The 24496-nt window shown below is 37.0% G+C and overlaps 4 protein-coding genes and 1 long non-coding RNA gene across 6 annotated transcripts; 4 read left to right on the forward strand and 1 right to left on the reverse strand.

Moving 5' to 3' along the window:
* The first annotated feature begins 33 nt into the window (after positions 1 to 33).
* Positions 34 to 3342, forward strand: LOC108822071 (putative pentatricopeptide repeat-containing protein At1g19290). Its single transcript, XM_018595088.2, has one exon. The coding sequence runs from the start codon at positions 146 to 148 to the stop codon at positions 2855 to 2857; it is 2712 nt and encodes a 903-aa protein (XP_018450590.1). The 5' UTR covers positions 34 to 145; the 3' UTR covers positions 2858 to 3342.
* A 1288-nt stretch (positions 3343 to 4630) lies between these two features.
* Positions 4631 to 6015, reverse strand: LOC108822072 (probable galacturonosyltransferase-like 1). Its single transcript, XM_018595089.2, has one exon. The coding sequence runs from the start codon at positions 5894 to 5896 to the stop codon at positions 4838 to 4840; it is 1059 nt and encodes a 352-aa protein (XP_018450591.1). The 5' UTR covers positions 5897 to 6015; the 3' UTR covers positions 4631 to 4837.
* A 5601-nt stretch (positions 6016 to 11616) lies between these two features.
* On the forward strand, positions 11617 to 12729 carry LOC108822073 (pathogenesis-related protein 5-like). Its single transcript, XM_018595090.2, has 2 exons — positions 11617 to 11717; positions 11910 to 12729. Exons 1-2 carry the CDS (start codon positions 11663 to 11665, stop codon positions 12596 to 12598), a joined length of 744 nt encoding a protein of 247 aa, XP_018450592.1. The 5' UTR covers positions 11617 to 11662; the 3' UTR covers positions 12599 to 12729.
* A 1704-nt stretch (positions 12730 to 14433) lies between these two features.
* LOC130498330 (uncharacterized) lies at positions 14434 to 15377 on the forward strand. Its single transcript, XR_008937224.1, has 2 exons — positions 14434 to 14940; positions 15013 to 15377. It is a non-coding gene; the product is annotated as an uncharacterized LOC130498330 (long non-coding RNA).
* A 2410-nt stretch (positions 15378 to 17787) lies between these two features.
* Positions 17788 to 20101, forward strand: LOC108820977 (pathogenesis-related protein 5-like). 2 transcript variants are annotated; one of them, XM_056991773.1, is made up of 3 exons: positions 17788 to 18001; positions 18106 to 19073; positions 19256 to 20101. In XM_056991773.1, the coding sequence occupies exons 2-3, from the start codon at positions 19019 to 19021 to the stop codon at positions 19942 to 19944; spliced, it is 744 nt and encodes a 247-aa protein (XP_056847753.1). In that variant the 5' UTR covers positions 17788 to 18001; positions 18106 to 19018; the 3' UTR covers positions 19945 to 20101. The 2 variants fall into 2 exon arrangements, with proteins under 2 accessions (XP_056847753.1, XP_018449524.1); XM_018594022.2 differs by having other exon boundaries at positions 17788 to 19073.
* Positions 20102 to 24496: the final 4395 nt, after the last annotated feature.

Raw genomic sequence — 24496 nt, forward strand, 5'->3', positions numbered from 1 at the left:
GTAAAGGTTTCTCCTTTACACTCTCTCTCTCTCTCTCTCTCTTTCCGTCGCCGACGAAGGAAGTGAAGAACCCTGAGGTCCCAAGTTTTAATGGGCTCCTCCAAGGTTTAATCATCAAACCCACAAACGATCTAACTTCCTCCTGATGCTCCTACGTTCGCCGGCACGCCATGTCGCCTTTCAGATGCTTCTTCTCCACTCTCCTCGCAGATTCTCCGACGCCTCTAGATCCTTACGCCGCCATCTCCGAGCAGGACAACACGCCCGAATCCCACCCGAACTAATCGAACGTGTCTCCCGTCTCCTCGTCCTCGGAAGGTACGATGCTCTCCACGACCTCTCCCTCGACTTCTCCGACCGCCTCCTCAACTCCCTCCTCCGCGCCTCCCGCCTCCACCCTGAAGCCTGCCTCGAGGTCTTCTCTCTAGCCTCAAAGCAGCAGACTTTCCGACCCGATTACAAGTCCTACTGCAAAATCGTCCACATCTTGTCCAGAGCCAGGATGCACGACCGGACTCGAGCTTACCTACGCGAGCTCGTGGGACTCAACCACTCGTGCTACCTCGTCTGGGACGAGCTCGTCCGCGTCTTCAAGAGCTTCCGCTTCTCTCCCACCGTCTTCGACATGGTGCTGAAGGTTTACGCGGAGAAGGGTCTGGTGAAGGAAGCTCTCCACGTGTTTGATAACATGGGTGGGAGAGGACTTGGGAGAGTGCCTAGCTTGCTGTCTTGTAACAGTCTGTTGAGTTGTTTGGTTAGGAAAGGTGAGAGCTTTGTGGCGCTGCGGGTCTACGATCAGATGAGGAGTCTTGGTGTTTCTCCGGATGTGTTTACTTGCAGCATCGTTGTGAATGCGTACTGTAGAGAGGGAGAAGTGGAGAGAGCGATGGAGTTTGCTGAAGAGATGGAGATGAATGTGGTGACTTTTAATAGTTTGGTTAATGGTTATGCTGTGAGTGGGGATTTGGAGGGAGTGGCGAGAGTGTTGGGGTTGATGTCTGAGAGAGGGGTTTCTAGGAACGTTGTTACTTATACTTCGTTGATCAAGTGTTATTGTAAAAAAGGTTTGATGGAAGAAGCTGAGAAGGTGTTTGAATCTGTGGAGGAAGCGGATCAGCCTGTGTACGGTGTGTTGATTGATGGATATTGCCGCAGTGGTAAAGTCAGTGATGCTGTTAGAGTTCATGATGAGATGTTGAGGAAGGGAGTGAGAACGAATGAGACCATTTGCAACTCCTTGATCAATGGTTATTGCAAAGCTGGTCGATTAGTTGCAGCGGAGAGAATGTTGATGCGGATGAAAGAGTGGAGCTTGAAACCGGATCATTATACTTACAACACCCTTGTGGACGGGTACTGCCGGGCTGGTCACGTCGACGAGGCTTTAAAGCTCTGTGATCGAATGTGCGAGAAAGAAGTTGTGCCAACGGTTATGACTTACAATACTCTTCTAAAAGGCTTTAGCCGAGTCGGTGCTTATCACGAAGTTTTAAACCTTTGGAAGACGATGACGAAAAGAGGTGTGAGCGGCGATGAGGTTAGCTGTAGCACTCTTCTCGAAGCGTTGTTCAAGCTCGGCGATTTTGATGAAGCCATGAAGCTTTGGGAGAACGTCTTAGCGAGAGGTCTTTTGACAGATACGGTAACCTTGAACGTGATGATAAGCGGGCTATGTAAAATGGAGAAGGTCAACGAAGCAAGAGAGATTCTAGACAGTGTTAAAACGTTCAGATGTAAACCTGATGTGCAAACGTATCAAGCTTTGAGCCACGGTTACTACAAAGCCGGAAAATTAAAAGAAGCTTTTGAGGTTAAAGATTATATGGAGAGTAAAGGAATGTTCCCCACAATAGAGATGTACAGCACTCTGATATCTGCTGCCTTCAAGTGTAGACATTTGAATAAAGTAACGGATCTTGTAACGGAGCTACGTGCAAGAGGGTTAACTCCTACTGTTGCTACGTACGGAGCTCTCATCACGGGCTGGTGCAATACCGGAGCGATGGATAAAGCCTACGCCACGTGTTTAGAGATGATAGAGGAAGGTGGGATTGAAGTGAATGTGAATATCTGCAGCAAGATTGCGACAAGTTTGTTTCGGCTTGGCAAGATCGACGAGGCTTGTTTGCTGTTGCGTAAGCTTGTGGATTTTGATCTTCTTCTCCCTGGTTACCAGAGCTTCAAAGAGTTTCTTAGTCCCGGTGCTGCTACTACTACGTGTGTTAAAACACAGAAGATCGCTGATTCTGTTGCGAATAGTACTACTACTCCTAAGAAGGTCTTAGTCCCCAACAACGTTGTGTACAACGTTGCTCTAGCAGGTCTGTGTAAAGCTGGGAAACTCAAGGAAGCTCGAAAACTCTTCTCGGAGTTGATACTGCGCGAGGGGTTTAGTCCTGACGAATACACGTACACGATCTTGATTCATGGATGTGCTGTCGATGGTGATGTTAACGAAGCGTTCAACCTTAGGGATGAGATGTCTGTGAAAGGTATTACTCCTAACGTTGTTACGTACAATGCGTTGATAAAAGGCTTGTGCAAGTCAGGGAATCTAGATCGAGCTCAGAGGCTTTTGCGTAAGCTTCCACATAAAGGGATAACTCCTAATGCGATTACCTATAACACAATTATTGATGGACTGATGAGAAGTGGTTGTTCGGATGAAGCCATGCGTTTAAAAGACAAAATGGTTGAAAAAGGATTGGTTAGAGGAGGAGTATCTTATAAACAAGGTGATGGTGATGAGAAGGTTAACCAGGTTTTGGATCCGGTAATCAAATCAGGGATTAGTAGTAGACAGATGGAAGAGGATTCAGATGAGGTTTATGATGTTAGGATAGTTTCCAGAGTATAAGTATGGTGTCGAAACTTGTGAGAATCTTTCAAACCATCACTTCAATGTTGCCATGAGTGATGATGTGAAACAGGAATGGACGCTACTACGAATATCATTTGGATGTGCGCTTGTATACTTGAAGGAAACAGTCTAAGATCATTGAAGTTGAGTCATATTCATGAAGACTGAAGTGTCAAGCAGCTCCCTGAACCCTAACACAAGGCTTCAGGTACGCATGGACTACACTTGTTCAAGAATCCAAATAGTGAATATGAAACTGTTCATTAGAAGTCTTTTAGACTGTGACAAGACTGAAGAACTGACAATTGTAAGTCGCCGGTTTTGATAAGATAAGATAAGATGATCAACAGATCAAACCAGTGAGCTCTCTGTTTCACAGTTGTTCCTTCCGAAAGACTTTGTGGGGTCATGTACGATTGTAATGGTTAATGTAACAACTGTAATAAACGTGATTGATTAATAACTAAGTTGCTTCATACCAACTCAAGCTTACTGTGATTAAATTGACGCGCCACCTCTTTTCTTCCTTTGTTGGATGTGAACAAAACCTCAGACCTACCTTCGATTTGTATTTCTTATCTGCCAAACCCGGATAGCTTGTTCCGGTTTGATTTTGAATGGTATTGTTTGGGACATGGTGGGTCCCTTGTCATGTGTTGTTTCAGAAAGCTCAGAAATCTCTCAACTTATTCACAAAAAAAAGATAGTGTATTGTGTGACTTAAAGAAAAAATCCACTTAATCTAACATTTTGATGTAAAAGTATCTTTTTGATATACATTGTGTACGAATGAAATTTAAAAATGAATCACAGTAGCTCCGTATGTGTGGAATGTGGATACTGGATATTAGAATGAAATTTAAAAGTGAATCTAACATTTTAATGTACTTTTTTTTTGTTCAACTAACATTTTAATGTACCAAATATCTTTTTGAAATACATTCTGCAGAGTAAAGAAAGAAAGAAAGATGATGGAAGTAGGCTCAAAGGTCAAAGAACTTTTACATTAATGTATGATGGGACTTTGCTCGTGCTTTATCACCTTCTCTCGCTCACATCACCGACACTTTTTGTCTTCAATTATTTTCTTTGAACGTAACATTATGTATATCTGCATTATAGTGTCTCTCCCTAGTTACAAGCTTCAAACGACCATGTCCAGGTTACGATTTACTTGTATTAATCTTATCTAGTATTTTCCCTTCGAAGAACATTTCTTACTCAAAATACTTAGTGACATTACTGTTTTCTAGTATAAGGAGCTCATGGAAGTTTACGTGGAAAAGACAAAACTTAAGACACGTGCTTTTGTTTTAAAGACAGACAATAGAACTTGCAAAACGTGGCAACACATGTGCCCCCTCGACCTATGAAGCATCTACACATAGAATCGGTCCATCGGGCATCATGTTCCTTCTTCCATTTACAACAATATTGCAGTTTTTGTATGGTTGGGCAGAGATGAATTTCTGTTTTCTATAATGTTCCAATTACTCTCTCATATTCATTGTCCCATATAATGCAAACGCAAACGTAGACTTTTGCAGCTAATAAACATCCAATAATTCAATCATCATTTGATTATTTCACTTCTATACTTTGACACAATATTAAATGTCGTTTTTCTATCAATAAAATGCCACTTTGAACTTTTAATACAAACCATTAAAATCTATTTCAATCTTGAAATTGATTATTTTTTTGTCAGAATCTTGAAACGCAATCGTTATTTCAAAAAAGTATGTATGTTCTTTACTTCCGTATTCCAACATGCAAACGCTAACACAGCGTTTTGCCGCCTCTAAACTCGCGTAATATTTTCAATCGCCTTAACGAACAAAACATCAAACCAAAATGTTTCTTTTTTGTTTGTTTGCCACGATTTATGAATAGATTTACATTATACCAAAAAAAATCACAAGTATATTTCGACGTATGTAGTATGTATGTACCGGTATAATAAGTAAACCAAAATGGTCAAGAATCCAAAGCGAATGGCGTTTGAAGTAGATCGTACGGAGACCAAAGCGCGTCTAACGGACAAGGCCGACCTGCGTCGAGTCTAGCCCATGGCTTACCTTTCCCACTCCAATGCAACAGACTCACCGGACCAGGATGCAGATCCCTACACAGTCCTCGAAAATTGTCTCCCCCTAAACCGTGCTGGTTCCACCTATGATTAACCGGTTTAATCAAACCGGCGAATACCAATAAAAACGGCGGCAACGAACCCAGCTGGTAAATCCTTATTCTCTTTTGCATCGCCATCCACTCCTCGATGCGTGCGGTGTACGCGCCTTCCCGCCACCGCGAGAGATCGATCACCATGACTCCGGTGTTGAAGTAGCACGCCTTGCGATCGGCGAACGTCAAGGAGAGCGTCGGGTTCGACCAGAAAGCCGAGGTGAAGTAGGAGGTGAAATTGGCGTTGCAGTACTCCGGCGCGGCGAGGACGGAGTCTCGGCCGAGATCCGTGGCGGCGAGTTTGGCGATGTCGTCGACGAGGATCAGGTCGGAGTCTAGGTAGACGACGCGGCGGACGCACGGCGGGAGGAGGTCGGCGAGGTAGCTCCGGGCGTAGTTTAGCGGACAGTCTAAGGCGGAGCGGATGGAGGAGGAGATGAGGCGGGAGACGGAGGAGACGTTGAAGACGTAGACGGCGAAGTCGAGGTAAGGGAACGAGGCGGAGACGGTGGAGCGTAGAGACGACGCGTCGGCGGAAGCGGAGGCGACGAAGTGGAAGACGATGTTCTCCGGGCAAGAGGAGTGCTGGAGGACGGAGAGGACGGCGGCGACCGAGCCGCGAATGTAGGCGGAGTCGAGTGTCATCGCCACGTGGACGGCTCGACGGGAGCAGAAGATTGGCTTCTTCGCCGCCACGTCATTGTCATCGTCTCCGGGATCGAGTACGGGGCAATCAGCAGAGTTGTAAAACTGTGGGGCTTCTTTGAATTTTTGGATAATTGGAGAGGCGGAAATGGGATTAAGAAGAATGAAGAGAAGCGAGAGGAGAATGAGAAGCAGATGTTGGGACATGTTTGCTCAGACACTCTGATGGTGTTCGAAGGTTTCTCTCAGCTGAGAGGAGCTGTCTCCGAGACTTTTTATCATGTGCTTGAGAGAGAGAGAGAGAGAGAGAGAGAGAGAGAGAGAGAGAGAGAGAGAGAGAGAGAGAGAGAGAGAGAGAGAGAGAGAGAGAGAGAGAGAGAGAGAGAGAGAGAGAGAGAGAGAGAGAGAGAGAGAGAGAGAGAGAGAGAGAGAGAGAGAGAGAGAGAGAGAGAGGAGGGTTTTGCTTAGATTTTGGGTTTCTCTCATAAATTTTATATATTGATTAGATTCCAAGCCATTTTCATCATTTCATTATTTTAATATTTTTATTAATTATGATTAGTTGATCTAAAGCTCTGAAACCCATATTATTGTGTCAGTGAAACCAATTTTTTTTTGGTCAAATACCATTTACAGATTTTTTGAACTTTGGAACTGTTAAATGTTTTTTTATATTGATTGAAGAAGTGTGGCAATTTATTACTTCCACATGTTAACCGAAAATCATTGAGATCGACATTATATCATGGAGTATAATGTATACTGGTATTAATTGATGACCAAGTGATTTAGGAATTAGGAATAAGGTTCTAGTCTTTGTAATAATTTTTTTGTCCTTTCTTATAAATTACAAAATGCATGGAAGTTAATGTATGAAAATGATAAGTACTTTTCAAAATCAAATTCACACACGTAATATACATATATTTGTCTGCATGTAATACAAACGAATACTCTTGGAATTCAAATTTTGTATTGGATTTATATAATATACTGGTTGGCTATTTCTTAGTACTTATTAAGATTCAAAACTAGTACACAAAAATTAGGGGACGATAAAAACGTGAAATGAATGTTTTTAGAATTTAGCAAACTTAAAAAAAAAAAATTTTATAGATGACTTGGTCAATAATTCTAATGGTTGGGATGTAATGTCTAGCTTCAAGCTTTATAGTAAATCTATTCGTTTTTATATAGGCTTTGTTAGATTTTCTTTGAAGGTTCTATTTTAATTTGGTCATTTTCCACTTGCCATGACTACATAATTTGTAGGTGAAATGACATTTTACAATGTATATACAAATTGAATCCATTTTCAATTCTTTTATAACGACTATCATTTTACAATACTGCTCCCACTTTTTTTTGTGGCTTATTGGTCTTTTATTTTTCAATTATTGAAATTTATTTTATATCTCTTTATTTTCTGAATGGTCTTCTAAATTTTAGTTCATGAGGATGGGCACATGGTCAGGGAGTGGGTTTCCCTTTTTCTTTCCATTTCCAGTTTCATATTATCTAATTATTGTCACACACAAAAACGAAACTATACTTGAAGAATAACCGGTAACTAGATTTTGATCCGCGCTTTCAAAGCGCGGGTTTATGTTTGGTGAAAATTTTATATAATCACATTTATATAATCCATCTTATATATGTATTTATATAATCCGTCTCATATATGTATTTTATATCCAGATTTATGTTCGGTAAAATTATATTATACATGTATTTTTAGGTTTTTAATTTTGAATTAGATATTTTAAATATAAATCAATATAACAGTTTTATAGTTTTGATCGGTGTTTTAAAATTCGATTGAGACCTGCGGTTGAACGGATTACCGGTTGATCAAAGATAAATTCAGTTCGGGTTTAAAAAAAAAAAAAAAATTAAAAATCCAATAATACTACTAAAATCGAAATCCAGTTACCGGTTGAACCAATAAACAATTTTTATTTTTTATAAATAATTTTTGTTAGATAGTTGGGATTATATTTAGGAAAAAGCGGTTTAAAACCAAACCATTAAATAGTTTGAGAAAAAACGATGCAGTTTCAAACATGTCCGGTTGGAAAAATATTAAAATGATACAGTATCAAACACGGAATAATCACATACCAAAATTGAATTAGGAAACCGGTGGTTAATGACAAACCAAAAACAATTAAAAAAGAAATCAATGCAAAATGTCCAAAATGTCATTAATGAATACAAAAGAAAGCCTATTTAATAGGGATAAATAGAGTAAAAATCTAAATGTGCTTGTACTTTAATAGTATAGATATTAAGCACATATATAAGCTCTTTTATTTAGTACTGATAGTTTTTCATGAATTTCATCACATAATGAAAGTTTTTCAAATAAATAAAATATCATATCATAAAGTTTTTCATTTTAATAAACATTTATCACTCATGATCATAAAAATAAATGCAGGAAAAGCAAGACGCGTGGGCCAAACGTGAAGTGGAATAATATCTCAAATCCGAAGGGCACGACTTTTCTTTCATCAGCAAATGTGAAATCGCGAGTGCTTTATTTTTTGTTCTAGTCTTTATAGAGTTTAGACATGTCTTTTTTTTCTTTCTGTAGTCCTTTTTGCTTTTCTAAGATCATTTTATTTCAAATGAATTCCATTCATATTGTAAACACTCGCGATTAAGACACCTCATTGCTGCTGTTAAAGAGAAAAAGACCCCTCATTGCAATGCACCATAAAAGATCAAATGCATTGTGTAAGAACCGATCTCGAATCTCAGCCCTACACAACCACTACTTACTCCACATGTTAAAACGTCCAAGTAAACACGAGAAAAATATTACTAAGAAGGCAAAATTGATCTGTTGGGCCATCGTTTTTTCTTGAAAACCGCTTCACTTATTTCTTAAGGGAACTGGGGTGCTAAAACTCTAAGCATTGCGAGAATGCGAGGTTCCTTCTTCTATTTACTTTCATCTATTTTAAACAAAACTCTTTTCATTTCATCATTATGATTCTTATATATAGTATTAATATGAATAATCATTCAGCGACAGCCATAGCTAACTTTATTCCGCAGTTTGAAATCATGAAACTCAAAACTATGATTACTCTTCTTCAATGTTGAATTCTAATTCTGCTTTAAACTATTGTTTTAATCTTTGTATTATAAACACCATCGTATGATATAGAAACAATACACATGTATAACAAACGTAAGGTTATGACAATGTATAAAAATGAAAATAATAACAAACGTTAAGTCTTATTATTATTTTTTTAAGGTAATAGTATATAGATGTTACTGAATAAATAATTCGATCATCTTAATCCAAGCCACGCACATATTAAGTCTTAATTCTCTCTATTGTGCCTTCGTGTTATATGATCAATGAAGGTATATGGCACACTAGATAGACCATACAGACGATATAAATAATAAATACGCATGTGTCCTGACTCCTGAGTGCAAGGGAAGGCAACACACGATCATGTATGTATGCACTATACACATGTATCATATTTTAAAAAAAATAAAAGAATATAGTAGTATCTGGTTAGAAACATCTTTGTAATGAAGGTTGTGCATGTATGTGTGAGCTCTCTGACAGGAAATATAAAATCTATAATGGGTCTCAAAGGTAGATTTCGAGTAAGCAATTATAGTATACATTCACTTCCATGAGTCCATAAGCCATAACTTCCATAGGTACATATCCTACTTCCAAATAGTTAAGAACAACTTGGATGCATTGACTTCATGTTACTTAAATGTCTGTATATATACCAAATCGGTCCCATACTTATTTTATAATCCAATTTTTAAGGATGTAAACAAATATAGTTATGATAATAAATTCACGTAACCAGAATTTTTCTATTCCAGGGCAGACAATCCTTGTGGTTGCTAGCTAGTGCTAAGTAATAGAGAGAATCTTATGTCTTGTCTTGCAATTTACAAAGCTATCATACTGGAGAATAATTTACTGCAAAATGGGAAGAGGACAGAGTAAACTGACAATGTGCAGACAATAATGTAGATTGAAACATCGCTTAGATTCATCGTAGTCTCTCGCTAATTCAAGACTTTTCAATAATAATAAGAAGCACAAAGAACGTGTTTGCTGAAGCCAACCAATAATTCCACTGAAGGTAACCCCATGATATGAGTCATATCATATGACAGTGAGTATAATGATCGATTTTTGACATTACGAAGAATAACCTAAACAACATAAGTCTTGAAGACTCGCAAAGCAAATCCTTGAAGAAACATCAGTATATTATTAACATATGAACAGTTTTGTTAAGCAGAGGATTACAAGCCAAATCACAGCATATTTTTCACGGGTTTATGAAATCAGATCTAATCTATCTCCTCACTAGCTTAAGATGAGGGAAGACACAACGAAGATGAAAACAAATAACGTTTTCATGTAATAGTCTTGTTGTCCTTGTCCCCCCGTGTGCCGGTGATAACTATGCCTATGCGAGTGTCCTTCATTGAGAACCCGTGAGGGAAGCAACCAGAAGAGCAGCAGCAGGTCCATACATATCTGCTACAGGGAGTCCATGGAAATGGAGGTTGAATAACCATGGTATCACACCACTAAAGGCTGTCAACAATGTAACATTCCCAAATCGAATTGACTGATCAATCGCATTCGCTAGGAGAAACGTTCCGTTAAGGGCTAAGTAAGAGTTGCCGGAGACAAGCAGGATCATTGATTTACGTGGCACATTCTTTTTAAAAAGTTATATATTAATTTATCAACCCTCAAAAGGGCATCGACGGTTTACAAAATTCCGGTACACCGGGAAACAGAAATCACTAGATTACAGGCAAGACACAGTAAATCGAAACAAACTAGATAGCTACAGAGAAGAGGCACGGATCGCAGGTGAAAAGGCAGAGGACTCAGAGATCCTCCTCCGGTGTACACCGGTAGGCCACATTTTTTTTCTTTTTGAACACAATATGTGTGCACATCTATTACATATTGATCTTTCATAGATTAGCTCTAGATTCTAGATAGTGTTTCTGTATAAGAAACTCATTGCGGTCATGTCTGTGCCAGCTAGGATATTATTATTACCGTCAACTCGAGGCGGCTTAGTAAGAATACTAGTAGAATAATAGGCTTTGAAGTCAATTTCACAGTGTTGGTTTGACTTTTAACATCTCTGTGTTCCCTGCACTTCACCGTATCTGATCATTAATAACTGTTTATTTCGGGCCGGTATTTGAATTTCCTAAATCAAATAGATTACTTATGCAGCCCTAAACTATGTTACGGTCTAAAATACATTGTATTCGAATACATTGTCAAGTCTTCTTTGATCTATTTGATTTATTAAAGTGGTCTATATATCCTTTTCAATTTCTCATTTTGTAATATTAATCACCAAGTGGGAAATCAATTAAACTAAGTAAATGTAAATGTAGATAACAATCAGAAACTTGAAAAGAAAAATAGTGTTTCGATTTTGGAAAACAATATTTATAAACTTTTACTTAAAATTCTATATTCTAACATCCATTTAGGTTGTTTTTGCATTTGATTGAATATGAGAGATACTTTTAGAGTTACAATAAATATTTTTTTTACCCTTTTACCTATAAGAATTAATATGTATACATATAAATTGTTAGTAAATTAGGATCAAAATCCAACCTTCATAAAATTAATATTTGCAATTTGCCTTATTTTTTGTAGGGATGTTACGTCAATAGATAACTTGTGCAGCCCTAAAAACTGTGTTGCGGACTGGAATACATTATATTCAAACACATTACGTCAATAGTCTCTCTAACCTAATTGAATTTCTACCACGTGGATAATAAATTTTCCCTGTACCTCGGCCGAACAGTTTAGTTCAGGCGGTACCAGCAACTGACCACAGAAAAAACTATAAGTAGAGGCATTTGAGACACAAACTTTCACTCATCGATAAACATTACTAATCAGATCGAAACTTGAGATTAAAAATGGCTAATTTCTCAGGCTTACACATTCTCTTCTTCTCCTTCATCATAGCTACAGGTATACATGCATACATACATTTATCTCTTCTCTGCAAACATTTCAAATACAGATCATTTTTCTTACGATTAAAAAGTGCACTCATGAACTTTAGTTTGTTCCATGCAGAGAAAAAAACATAAATAACCTAATTAACTTTTTTTAACTAGCCTAATTACCTAATTTACTATTTTCGATTGTTTATCTTGCAAGGTGCAATTTCCGTGGTCTCCGGTACAGTGTTTACCATAGTGAACCGCTGCAGCTTCCCCGTTTGGCCTGGAATCCTCACCGGAGACAACGGTGTACAGCTCAACGGTGGCGGATTCGGCTTAACTCCAGGAGCTTCTACCGACGTAGTCGCTCCTGCGGGCTGGTCCGGCAGAATCTGGGGTCGAACCGGCTGCAATTTCGATGCTTTTGGCACCGGAAGATGTCTCACCGGAGACTGTGGTAACAAATTACAATGCTCCGGTGCAGGAGGAGTTCCACCGGCTACGCTAGCCGAATTCACAATCGGTCATGGCGGTGCGATGGACTTCTACGACGTAAGCCTTGTCGATGGTTACAACGTCCAGATGGAAATCAAGACGCAAGGAGGCTCAGGCGATTGCCAAAACGTGGGATGCGTTTCAGACCTGAACAAGATATGTCCCAACGAGCTAAGCGTTACTAACGGTGGGAATGTTGCGGCGTGTAAGAGCGCTTGCGAGGCATTTAAAACACCGCAGTATTGTTGCACAGGTGCATTCAATAAGCCGGAGACTTGTCCGCCCACGGATTACTCGAGGATCTTTAAAACAGCTTGCCCCAAGGCGTATAGCTACGCATACGATGATGCTACAAGCACTTTTACTTGTGCCAATGCTAATTACTCCATCATTTTCTGTCCCATCATTTAGTTTCCATTATCATTATATCAATGATGATTGGTAATTAATAATAGTCTGTAATCGCTGAAACAAATAAAAAAGGTTTGCGGAATGAGATGAATCCCGCAAACTATAATGAATAAATTACTAGTGTTTTTACTCACTCAATAAAATCAAAATATTTTTATATACACAGAAAGCATAACTACCTTTTAAAAAAAAACTTTGTTACTTTTCATTATACATAACCAACTGGATTAGTCGATTAGATGGAGTTATTGTGCTGAGGCAAAACAAAATGTTATTTAGCACGAATCAATCCGATGTAATTGTGCATGCATTTAAAAAAAGAACTTCTCTGTGATGTGTAAAAATGCAAAAACAAGCTTTCAAGGGATATTAATGAATGAACAGTTGAGACAATTATTCTTGTTAATATCTTTTTTTCTTCATTCCAAATTCACCATTACATACATCCTCCCGTGGCTAATGTCCTCATCGTCATCTATATAAACGGGTATTCTTGTTTGCATACGCTATTAAAACTCAACTGCAGTGTCTCATAGACATAGTCAAGTGGAATTTGTCTTGAATTCCCTAAATTTTAAATGGTTATATATATATGTAAGCATAGCTGATCTTAACTAAAAAAAAATTATTGTGGTTTTCAGAATGAGCTCGTAAATCTCAGGCTCGAGACTGCTCACCCGAAGAAAGAAAACAAAATGGTTAATAGTAGTTTAAACGTTTATAAATATATGAGAGTTAGTGTATGAATTAGTTAATGGCTCGAGTTTGGATCTGATTATAGCAAAAGAAAGTTTGAAAATCTTGTGTTTTGTTTATTACGCAATAAAGATGAATTGCTCTGAGCCTCCTGAGGAATAGGAGTTTGGATCACCTATAGGGGAACCCCTTATCATCAGAGTTGCTCTGAGCTAACTTAGAGGAGCTGGATTCTTCATGTCCTGTTGCTTGTCCAGTTTTAGAGATCTCTCATGTGCATCGTCTTTCAATTTTGGCTTTGTAATATTAATTTTTTTTGAATGAATATTAAATTTCTTCGATTCAAATACATTTTTACAATAAATGCAGCTTTAGTTCAAAAAAAAATCTACTAGGCTGAAAACTACAGATTACATGTGCAAAGATCATCAACCCGTTTGACACGCAAACCATACGGTCATTGCTGTCTCGTATCCCTTCCTTCCCATTGTTTGAATCGTTGAGATTCTATTGCGAATCAGCTTATCTATCAGGTGTTGAAGTTGAATAGCAGGCTGGTGAGTCTCCCCCGTGCTTCCTGCCATATAAAACATATTTACATTCTAACATTACCAATATCTCACTACAAGAAAAATGCGTTTTAATAGCAGACGAAGATAGCGTTTTTTCGCTTTCTGCTATGGTTGATATATCCGTTAGTTTTAGATAGCGTTTGTATTTTTAGAAACACTATGATATAATTGTATATTTAAAAATGCTATGATAGATCTTTTAATAGCACATTATTAAAAACGTTCTCTTTGACTTTTTAAATCTTTAAACCCTAAACAAGTTTTTAAACTCTAAACTTTAAACATAACTTCAAAATCTAACTATTTTAATATCAAATCTTAAATTTAACCTCAAATATTATACATAAACTCAATACTATTTCTTTCAATAATTAATCTTAAATTCCAATACCCTAAACTTTTAACCCTCAAACCCTATATTCAAACATTTATTCCAAATTTATAACTTTAAATCTTAAATCAAAATACAAAATTTTTAAACCATATACTCAAACATCTAAATTTAAACTAATTTCATTTACTATACTCTTTTACTTTAAACCTTTAAACTAACTTCATGTCACAATTTGAAAATTTTTGGACTTGGACTAGTGTTATATACGAACCACATAATCTTCTTTTGGATCTAAAGATAGTGATTTATTAACTGTTTTCTGATTGGTCAATAATGTGGCTGACAAAGATCGCTACTTTCAGCCTTTGATAAATGTTGATCCAATGGCCACAGTTAATTAACCAATTTTTCTATCTGTCTCCAAACTTTTTCTTTCCTTTTTATTTTGTTATTCTTCTCTACGCCATAACTTCTTTCTCTTCTTCTTTTCCCTGTCTCTGCACATCTCTCTTTCTTGTTCTCTAAACCACGACCACCACCGTCTCTTCTTATTCCTCTTGTTCAAATGGCGGTGAACTTCGAGGAAGGACGGAAGAGAAGACAACATGGACACATGGTCGAGATCTGGAAATCCAAGTGTAAGTGAGCTTGCTCCAAAAGTGTCGCTAACGTCTTCAATCCACACAGAAAGTTCAATACGTTGCTTATCCATTGCTTCTGCTTCATCGATCCAGAAACAGGTAGAAATCAATATAGATCTGAAATCGATTTCTAGGGTTTATAACTGATTAAATCGTTTTATTTTTTATTAGTTGGAGAGCTTGCTTTCTATGAAACTTGATGCTTGAGACAAAGGTGCGCGGAGAGGATAGATAAGCAGTGGTGAGCCGAAGACGAGCTCGACGACAGTGAGTGGGAAGAGCCGTGGTGATTCCGTCGCCGTCTCCGACGTCAAAGGAAAGAAGAGAGAGATGCAAGGGCTTGGTCTTCACAGCGAATGGTGGTTGACGGCGGCTGAGTTGAGAAGCTTGAAAGCGGCGTGTTTCGTTATTAGGTTTAGTTAGCAAATAGGTTTAGGGTTAAGCTTGGTTTAGGTTTGGTTTATTTGGTTTATTTTTTTCATGTAAACCATTTGTAATTTTTAATTCAATCTAATTTATAAATTATAATTTTAATATATTACATTTTTTAAAAAGAATATTTATAAATATTGAAAATGAAATATTTATATTTTTTTCATTTTAATAATATAAATAATAACAGAAAATAAATGTAATCAAAGACTATTTAATTGCATATAAAAAAACGCTATAATATATGACAATAAGATAGCAGTGCAAAAAACCGCTATCTAAAGTGCTTGACCTATTATGACGGGCGATGACACAACGCTTCATAAACCGCTATCGTATTGATAGATAGCGTTTTTCGTCCGCTAATAAAAGCCATTTTTCTTGTAGTGTCTAGGTCTGATCAGAACATGTTGTATCAATTGTAGAGACTCATTGGTTTCAGGGTCATTAGGTTTCTTGATGGGGTAATTACATAGCTAAACAATAGAAGCAAAAGATTAAACAACACTCAACAATATTCTTTATTTTTAACGGATACAATTTTTTTTTCATTTTTTTTTGTTGTACTTTGATTTCTAGTAGATATCTGAAACTCTTGAATCAAATAGTGTCTAGCCCTTAGTCAAAAAAAAAAATAGATAACGTCTGCAGCCCATGTTTCGGAAAAAAAAAACGTGTGCAGCCCTTAAGTATGCTACGGACTAGAATACATTATTTTCATAAACATTGACAAGTCTGTAATCTTATAAAAGTCGTCTGTCCTTTTCAGTTTCTAAGTTTACGATATAAATCATCAAGTGGGAAGATAAATGAATTTAACTAAGTTTTTTTTATAACCGTGGGAATCCGGCGAACGAGGCCAACTGATTAGTCCACGAAACCCACAACACAAAATAACAGGTAATTCGGATGACCACACAAAATTTCAAAATCAGGGTTCATATTTTGGGTTCATATTGAAGCCAAACTCCCTCAAAATCACAAATCCACCACCGTGTGGTTGAATTTAACTAAGTTTTTCCAATATAATAAATAATTTATATATAAAAATAAAATAAAACTGAAACAAAAGATTGTGTGTATATTTAAAAAACTAATATTTGTGAAATTTTACATAAAATATTAATTATAATAAATTTATCCTTTATTAGAATATATTTTTTTGTAGTCACTATAGATTTTATATGCATTTAATGCATATTTTTGTTCTTTAACTTGCACCCATTTATTATGAAAATAAAATAATTTATAATACAATATGCACATGTATACATATAATTTGTTAGTAAATCAGGATGAAACTCCAACTTTCATAAAACTAATATTTGCAATTTGCCTTATCTTTTGTAGGGATGTTACGTCAAATAGATAACTTGTGCAGCCCTAAACTGTGTTGCGGACTGGAATACATTATATTCAAACACATTGTCAAGTCTCCCACTACAAGAAAAGTCTACATTAATAGCATATTGTTATAGCACATTTTACAGAACTGCTATCGTAGATGGCTTAAAATTTGACGTATTATATAACAGCGTTAAATAGACACTATAATAGATGAAAACCTAAAATAGCACTTAATCAATGCTATTCCCGATACCGCCAATACTTAGCGGGTAATTAGATGTAAGCGCTCAAAATATTATTTGAGCGGCTTCGGAAATATTATCAAAGACATATAATAGCATTTTTATAATGCTAAAAAAACTATTTGAACCCCTAAACCTCAAATATTGTTTTCAACCCTAAACTCTAAATACAACCCTTAAAACTTTATTTTTCATATTTTAACTTCAAATCTTAAAATTAAACTCAAAATTTCATCTTTTTAATCTTGAACTATAATTTACTAAACACATATCTTTTATCTTCAATGAAACTCTTTATTCTAAACCACTCATTACTTCAAACATAAACTATACATCTGATACTCTAAGTATACACTTCAAATCTAAATTATTAAAAATTTAATTACAAATCTTATATCTAGTCTTCAGATCTATTATTTTCCAACTTTAATCCAAAATACTAAACTTTAACCCTAAACCTCATATTCCAACATCCAAACCTTAAAACACAAAACCAACTTTTACTCTTAATCATAATTTCTTTTAAACCATTAAATCTAAGTTTAAACTCTTTGACTTTAAAATCAATCATACAATTTTATAAACGAATTACAAATCAGATTGAACTATAAATCAGATTTCAGTATAAACATACAAATTTTTAAAATGATGACCAAAATCATAATCTTGATATCAATCTAATATTTTCAAATTTAAACATCAGTTCTTAAAATCAATATCAATTTATCATGTTCAAAAAATCAAACTTTAAATTTAAATTATAAAATACAAAATATAACGTTTTATATAAAATATAACTAAGAAAAATTACTTACAAAACAAATTATCAAATAGTGAAGAACAAAACAAAAAGAAAGATAAAATTTTCTGACCAATAAAATTCAGATGCATAGATCACACTTTTTAGCCACTAGATTAACTTAGATCTAAAGGTTGAGATTTATTAATTTTTTTTCCTATCTCTCTCTCTTTCTCTCCACGACAGATCTCATCTCATTCTCTTCTTTTTTTTTTTCGATTCACTCTTCAACTTCTTCATCTTCTCCTTCACTCTCATATCTCTAATTTCTCCCATCTCTGTCCCACCACGTCTCCTCCTCGTCTCACCACCACCACGTCTACTCCTCTGCTCATCACCGGTACTCCCTATCTCTTTGTCTCTCTCTGTTTCCTCTGTCTCGCTCTCTCTTCTCTGTTTGCTATCTCTATCTCTCTCTCTTTATCTCTTTTTTTGTTCTCTGAGAACACGCCGGAGCTGAGCATGACGACCTGGACAGAACAAAACGACGCGGAAATAAGTTGCAAACTTGTGCTCGGGGTTGAATCCGCGAGGAAGAAGGAGTCAGAGTTCTCGAGTAGGTTTGCAGCGGCTCACGGTGGTGACATATTGACGTAGATGGGAGTGGTGAAGGAAGATGAAGAAGATTCAGGTGGTGAAGGAAGATGAAGAGGCTTAATGGACGTGGTTGAAAGCGGCTGTGAGTTAGAAAGATAGGGATTCTTTTTTTTTTAGGTTTAGTTCTTTTGTTTGGTTTAGTGTAAACAGAGTTAGTGGTTTGACTTTATTTTTGGTTTCTGGTTTAGTTTTGTAAACCTGAATATATTTGTAAACCAGTTTTAGTTATAAATAAAATTTATTATATTTTAAATTATAAAAAAAATTTGATTTAGTTTCCAATTATTTTATTTTTATTTTTATTATAATTATTTTTTTATTATATAATGACCTATCAATAACACGAAAGTACTGCTATAGTTAAGTTAAATAATATCATCCAAATATTGCTATCGTATCTGTATATTTTGTAGCGTTCAAAAAATGCTATCATAAAGGAGTACCTACGATAGCTGTTGATAACATAGCATTTATGAATTCGCTATGAAACCTCTCCTATAGCATATTTCTCGTGCTAAGAATATACATATTTCTTGTAGTGTCCCTAACCTACTTGAGTTTGTAACACGTGGAAAATAAAATTTCCCTGTACCTCGGCCGAACAGTTTAGTTCAGGCGGTACCAGCAACTGACCACAGAAAAACTATAAATAGAGGCATTTGAGACACAAACTTTCATTCATCGATAAACATTACTTATCAGATCGAAACTTGAGAATAAATTTTAGCAAAAAAAAAAAAAGAAAAACTTGAGAATAAAAATGGCTAATTTCTCAGGCTTACACATTCTCTTCTTCTCCTTCATCATAGCTACAGGTATACATGCATACATACATTTATCTCTTCTCTGCAAACATTTCAAATATAGATCACTTTTCTTACGATTAAAATTGCACTCATGAACTTTAGTCTGTTCCATGCAGAGAAAAAAGTAATTAACTTTTTTTTAACTGGCCTAAGTACCTAATTTAGTTATTTTCGATTGTTTATCTTGCAAGGTGCAATTTCCGTGGTCTCGGGTACAGTATTTACCATAGTGAACCGCTGCAGCTTCCCCGTTTGGCCTGGAATCCTCACCGGAGACAACGGTGTACAGCTCAACGGTGGCGGATTCGGCTTAACTCCAGGAGCTTCTATCGACGTAGTCGCTCCTGCGGGCTGGTCCGGCAGAATCTGGGGTCGAACCGGCTGCAATTTCGATGCTTTTGGCACCGGAAGATGTCTCACCGGAGACTGTGGTAACAAATTACAATGCTCCGGTGCAGGAGGAGTTCCACCGGCTACGCTAGCCGAATTCACAATCGGTCATGGCGGTGCGATGGACTTCTACGACGTAAGCCTTGTCGATGGTTACAACGTCCAGATGGAAATCAAGACGCAAGGAGGCTCAGGCGATTGCCAAAACGTGGGATGCGTTTCAGACCTGAACAAGATATGTCCCAACGAGCTAAGCGTTACTAACGGTGGGAATGTTGCGGCGTGTAAGAGCGCTTGCGAGGCATTTAAAACACCGCAGTATTGTTGCACAGGTGCATTCAATAAGCCGGAGACTTGTCCGCCCACGGATTACTCGAGGATCTTTAAAACAGCTTGCCCCAAGGCGTATAGCTACGCATACGATGATGCTACAAGCACTTTTACTTGTGCCAATGCTAATTACTCCATCATTTTCTGTCCTACCATTTAGTTTCCATTATCATTATATCAACGACGATTGGTAATTAATAATAATCTGTAATCGCTGAAAGAAAATAAAAAAGATTTGCGGAATGAGGTAAATTCCGCAAATTATGATGAATAAACTATTAATGTTTTTTTTACTCAATAAAAATCAAATTTTTCTTTTTGAAATTTGTTAATACTATGGTATATTGTGCTGAGAAGAAACGGAATATTATTGTGCACGAACCAAATAGGATGTAAATTGTTTCTGTTGTGAAAACTCTGATCTTATTATTGAATCAAAGTGTTCCTTATATAGGAAATACATGGCGACATGGGCCTAAATACAATGGGCCATAAACGGGCCAAGATTACAAGTAAATATCTAATGGGCTGGACATCCATAAACATAATATTCATAACACTCCCCCTTGGATGCCAGAACCATATAGAGCTTGTAGTGTGCTTAATGTTGCCTCATTAAAATCTTACTCGGAAAACCCAGTGGGACAAAACCGAAGTGAAGGAAAAAGAGTACAACACACACTACTCCCCCTGTTCTGGACCTCCGTTCTTCAAGTCTGGCGCATGGACACTTTGATGGTTTAGCTTCATGGGCGCCAAGTCTTGAACTGGTCCTTCTGTTGCCATGTCCCAAACGGATAGGTAGACTTCATAGATGTGTAGTTGGTGTAGACATGATGAAGAAGTCGGCTAACATTTCTCATGACTGAACTTGTAGTACTTTGTGCTTCTTCATCATTCTCCAAATGTGTATAACCTGTTTGAGACCTTGTATAAACCTGTAACATTTATTAAAACCAAACAATCCCTTTTCTTTTGGGTTTGGTTAGTATAAATCAATCTCAAACTTTTAATTCATTAGAAGGTAACTTAGGATATATTGATCATGTCCCATATTGTCTCATGTTCCGACATGCCAAACTTGTCTAAGTAAAGGTGTCAATGACACTTATAGCAGGGGGACGTGTATGGCTTTAGTATCAATGTCTTATGGTCTGAACATATCCATAAAACTTATCCGACCTAGTATGGCTTTTCCACATCAAGGCGCCAATCATACCAATACATTGCACTTTGGTCGGATGTGCATAAGCCTTAAAAGTACTTACATAAAGTCTTTCCTGGACCAAGGACACATGCCTTGTCCATAGCCATACCACGATCTGAATATAGTGGTTACTGGAACCAGTTTAGTCGGAACAAGATCGAACTAGGTCGAACGTGATCCTAGTTGATATGGATCTTTGGTCGTTAATCTGATGGATTCATCCTCTTATTCTCTTTTGACCATATCACATTCTATTCTCGGTACTTTGGATCATAGATCTCAATACATATTCATGGCTATCATCTCCACTATAGATCATTGTATTCTTATCATAGCCTGTCCAAGAATCAGTCGATCTAATCATCATTTCTTTAAGTATGAACACAAGGAATTTCCTTCATAATATATGCATGGACTGTTCAGGGACGTTCTTGTAGAACTCCTTTCACTAAGTATTACTTAGTCTTATCCTTTACATGCATTATATGCTTTATATGCATCTGCCTTTCGTTTCAGTCCATGAATAGCTTAGGAACAAAACTATTCTATGAGAATTTCTTTTCTCATCTTTCTGATACTTTTATCATTTCTTTATCCAGTGATCAATCATGCTGCTTACTACATTTCTCTTTTCTTATATCCAGACCTTTATCACTTTCGGATTTGTAGTAGCATCCACCACATAGGAGTATATCTCCTTATAATCTGTTCCTTGGTCTTTGTGAGTATCCTTGTGTAATCAAGCCATTCCTTGAATGCTTTAAATAGGAATATGAACACCTTAGTCCATGTCTCACGATTTCTTTTCCTTTCCCACACAGGACCCATTTTTCACTGGTTTTATCTTATCAGATGGTGTTTCTATATATGGCCAATACACCCATCTCTTTTATAGATTCTTTGAATCTTTCTTAAACCCCCACAATTTCTTTTATTCTATGAATGCATTCTTGTATTCTCGTGGGTTCTGATCCTCGCTTATATCTTTTAAACTCAAGTGCTATTTTCTTATGCATCTTTATCTTTTGTGTATGTATGTGTCGACACTTCTTTTATAGTGTTCCATTGTGTTCCAGACATGAACTAATCGATTAGAGATTTCATTCTTACTAAGAACCTTTATTACCTTGCAGTTTGGCGTCCCAAACTACATGGTCTGGTATCTTAGATGTTCAGCTGCGCAGCCTTATCTAAATGTCTGGTATGGTTTCCCTTATGACCTCGGATATGTCATTTATTTGCACCTTTCTTTTTATTTCCGAGGTTCCTTATCTTATGGAACATATTGGTCTATCTTTAGACTCTATAGCAACTTGATTATGTCTCTTCTAGGACATTAATTTCGTGGTGCTTAAGCTGGTATGACTTAGTCATTTTTTTTCTTTTCTTTTCGGGTCTAATCTGTCTGGCATTCTTTTAGCTAGCTTTGTATGATCTTTCTTTGGACGTCTTAAATCATATTCTCTGGTCCGAGGATCTTGCCAAGACAAGGATGGTTAATACCATTCCATTTCTCTTTATACTTGTACCAGCTTATTTCTTTCTCCCCCTGATGTTGGATAGTTGGATTCATCATGTAATCCGTAAACCTGGCCTTAATCTGATCACCCATATTTTGGCTCAAGGTCTCTTATAAAATCGTGGGAGGAAGACATTCTCATATCCAACATATATTCCCAATCTTATTTCATCTTCTTATGAGGTTCCATCCTAGACGGCACATATTATTGTGGTGGTCTATACATAATCTCTTAGGATGGTCTATGTCTGGATCATGACCCTTTATAATTATTAGATGGGAATATCTATGCTCACTTTATATGGCCTGATGCATCTTATCTTTCATACATGTAAATCCATAATGTCTCCAAGCTTATAGACTTTGAAAGTCTGAACCTTATAGGTTATGGTCTGTTCGACCAAGCTCTTATATCTTATGGCCTGTTTGGCCAGGCTATCACATTCTGTTTGGCTATCATGTTCATGTTTTTATAGTATGGTCATGGACCACACGGGGTGTGTATTCTCCCCCTCATGAACATGCTATAAATTTGTTTGTGTAAGGACACTAAACCATTATGCCATTTCGTGATGCTTGGGACAATTGAGCCTCATGAGTTTTCCTTGTGTACATGTTTCACAACGTGAGATTTCTATGGGATAACTCTTTGTGCCTTTGTAATATTAAACTTTGCATCAAGTTTGGACTAGGATGGCTAATCCGGTCATTCCATAAAGTGTTTAATTTCGTAGGTCAACCAATCTGGTTACCTAGGCCCTGTGCCTTTATCATACTGATCCTTGGCATAGTCTAGATCAGTAGAGAATGCAGGTATAGTCTCGACCATTTTCTATGGTCTTGGGCAATTTTTCTGTTCTCATATATCTGAAGGAACTTTTGTTTCATTTTGCCCATTGGTTCAATGCGGAAACCATTCATTTTTAAATCTTTATAACTCAATGGGTCTTTTATTGGGTGTATATAATGCCTTGGCCGAGTGACTATACTCTTATTTATAAACTCATATATACTCTTATCTATATCATAGAGTTTTGATGTCGAGATTTTTTTTTCAAGGCATCTGAAGTCTCATAATCCATCTGATCATTTTCTTTTTCATGAGTTTCATACTCTATTTGATCAGTATGGTCATGATCCATGTCATCTTCACCATCTCGGTAAGCCATGTTGGCTTCCCGATTTTTCTTCAAACTCTCTATGTAAAGCTCATACAAGTGCTTTGGAGTTTGGCAATTATTTGCCCAGTGATTACCCATACCACATTTGTGACACAAATAAGATTTTATTTAAGGTTTAAAAGACACACTTCGACCTCGACCTCGACCACAGCTAAAACCGGGTGTGGTACTACGGCCTCGTCCTCGCCCATGTGTCTTAAATGTGTCACGACCTCGTCCATAACCTTTCCCACGGCTAGGGCCGGAATGGTTGTTGTGCTGGACGAGATTACTTTCTTTCTTAGGCTCCAAAGTCAGCCTAGAAATGTCGGGTAATGATTTTGTACCGGGAGGTCTCATCTCACTGTTTCTCATTAATAACTCATTATTGGTCTCAGCCAATAGTAAACAGGAGATCAAATCAGTATAGGTGGTGAAACCTCTTTCTCTATACTGCTGTTGCAGTAGCACATTAGAGAAAGTCTTGTTCAGTTACTTCTTCACCACATTGTTTCAACATTGAAACTATCTTAAACAGAACCGAGTTGTATTCATCCACAGACTTATAGTATTGAAATCTCAGGTTCTTCCACTCAAATTTTATCCTTTGGTAATAGCACCGTTTTATGGTGATCATATCTCCGCTGTAAGGCGGTCCAAAGTTCTAGTGGATTTTCTTTACTGGGATACTGATTTCTTTAGACTCTCATTTAGATGGTGGCTAATAACTAATATTGCCATGTATCAATCTTTCTCGTTTGGCAATATCGCCTTATGTGATTCATTCACCAAGTCCTTTTGACTTTAGGATAACCTCGGTATCCAG

Source organism: Raphanus sativus, chromosome 8 (genome assembly GCF_000801105.2).
Source record: "Raphanus sativus cultivar WK10039 chromosome 8, ASM80110v3, whole genome shotgun sequence".
NCBI classification, from domain to species: Eukaryota; Viridiplantae; Streptophyta; class Magnoliopsida; order Brassicales; family Brassicaceae; genus Raphanus; species Raphanus sativus.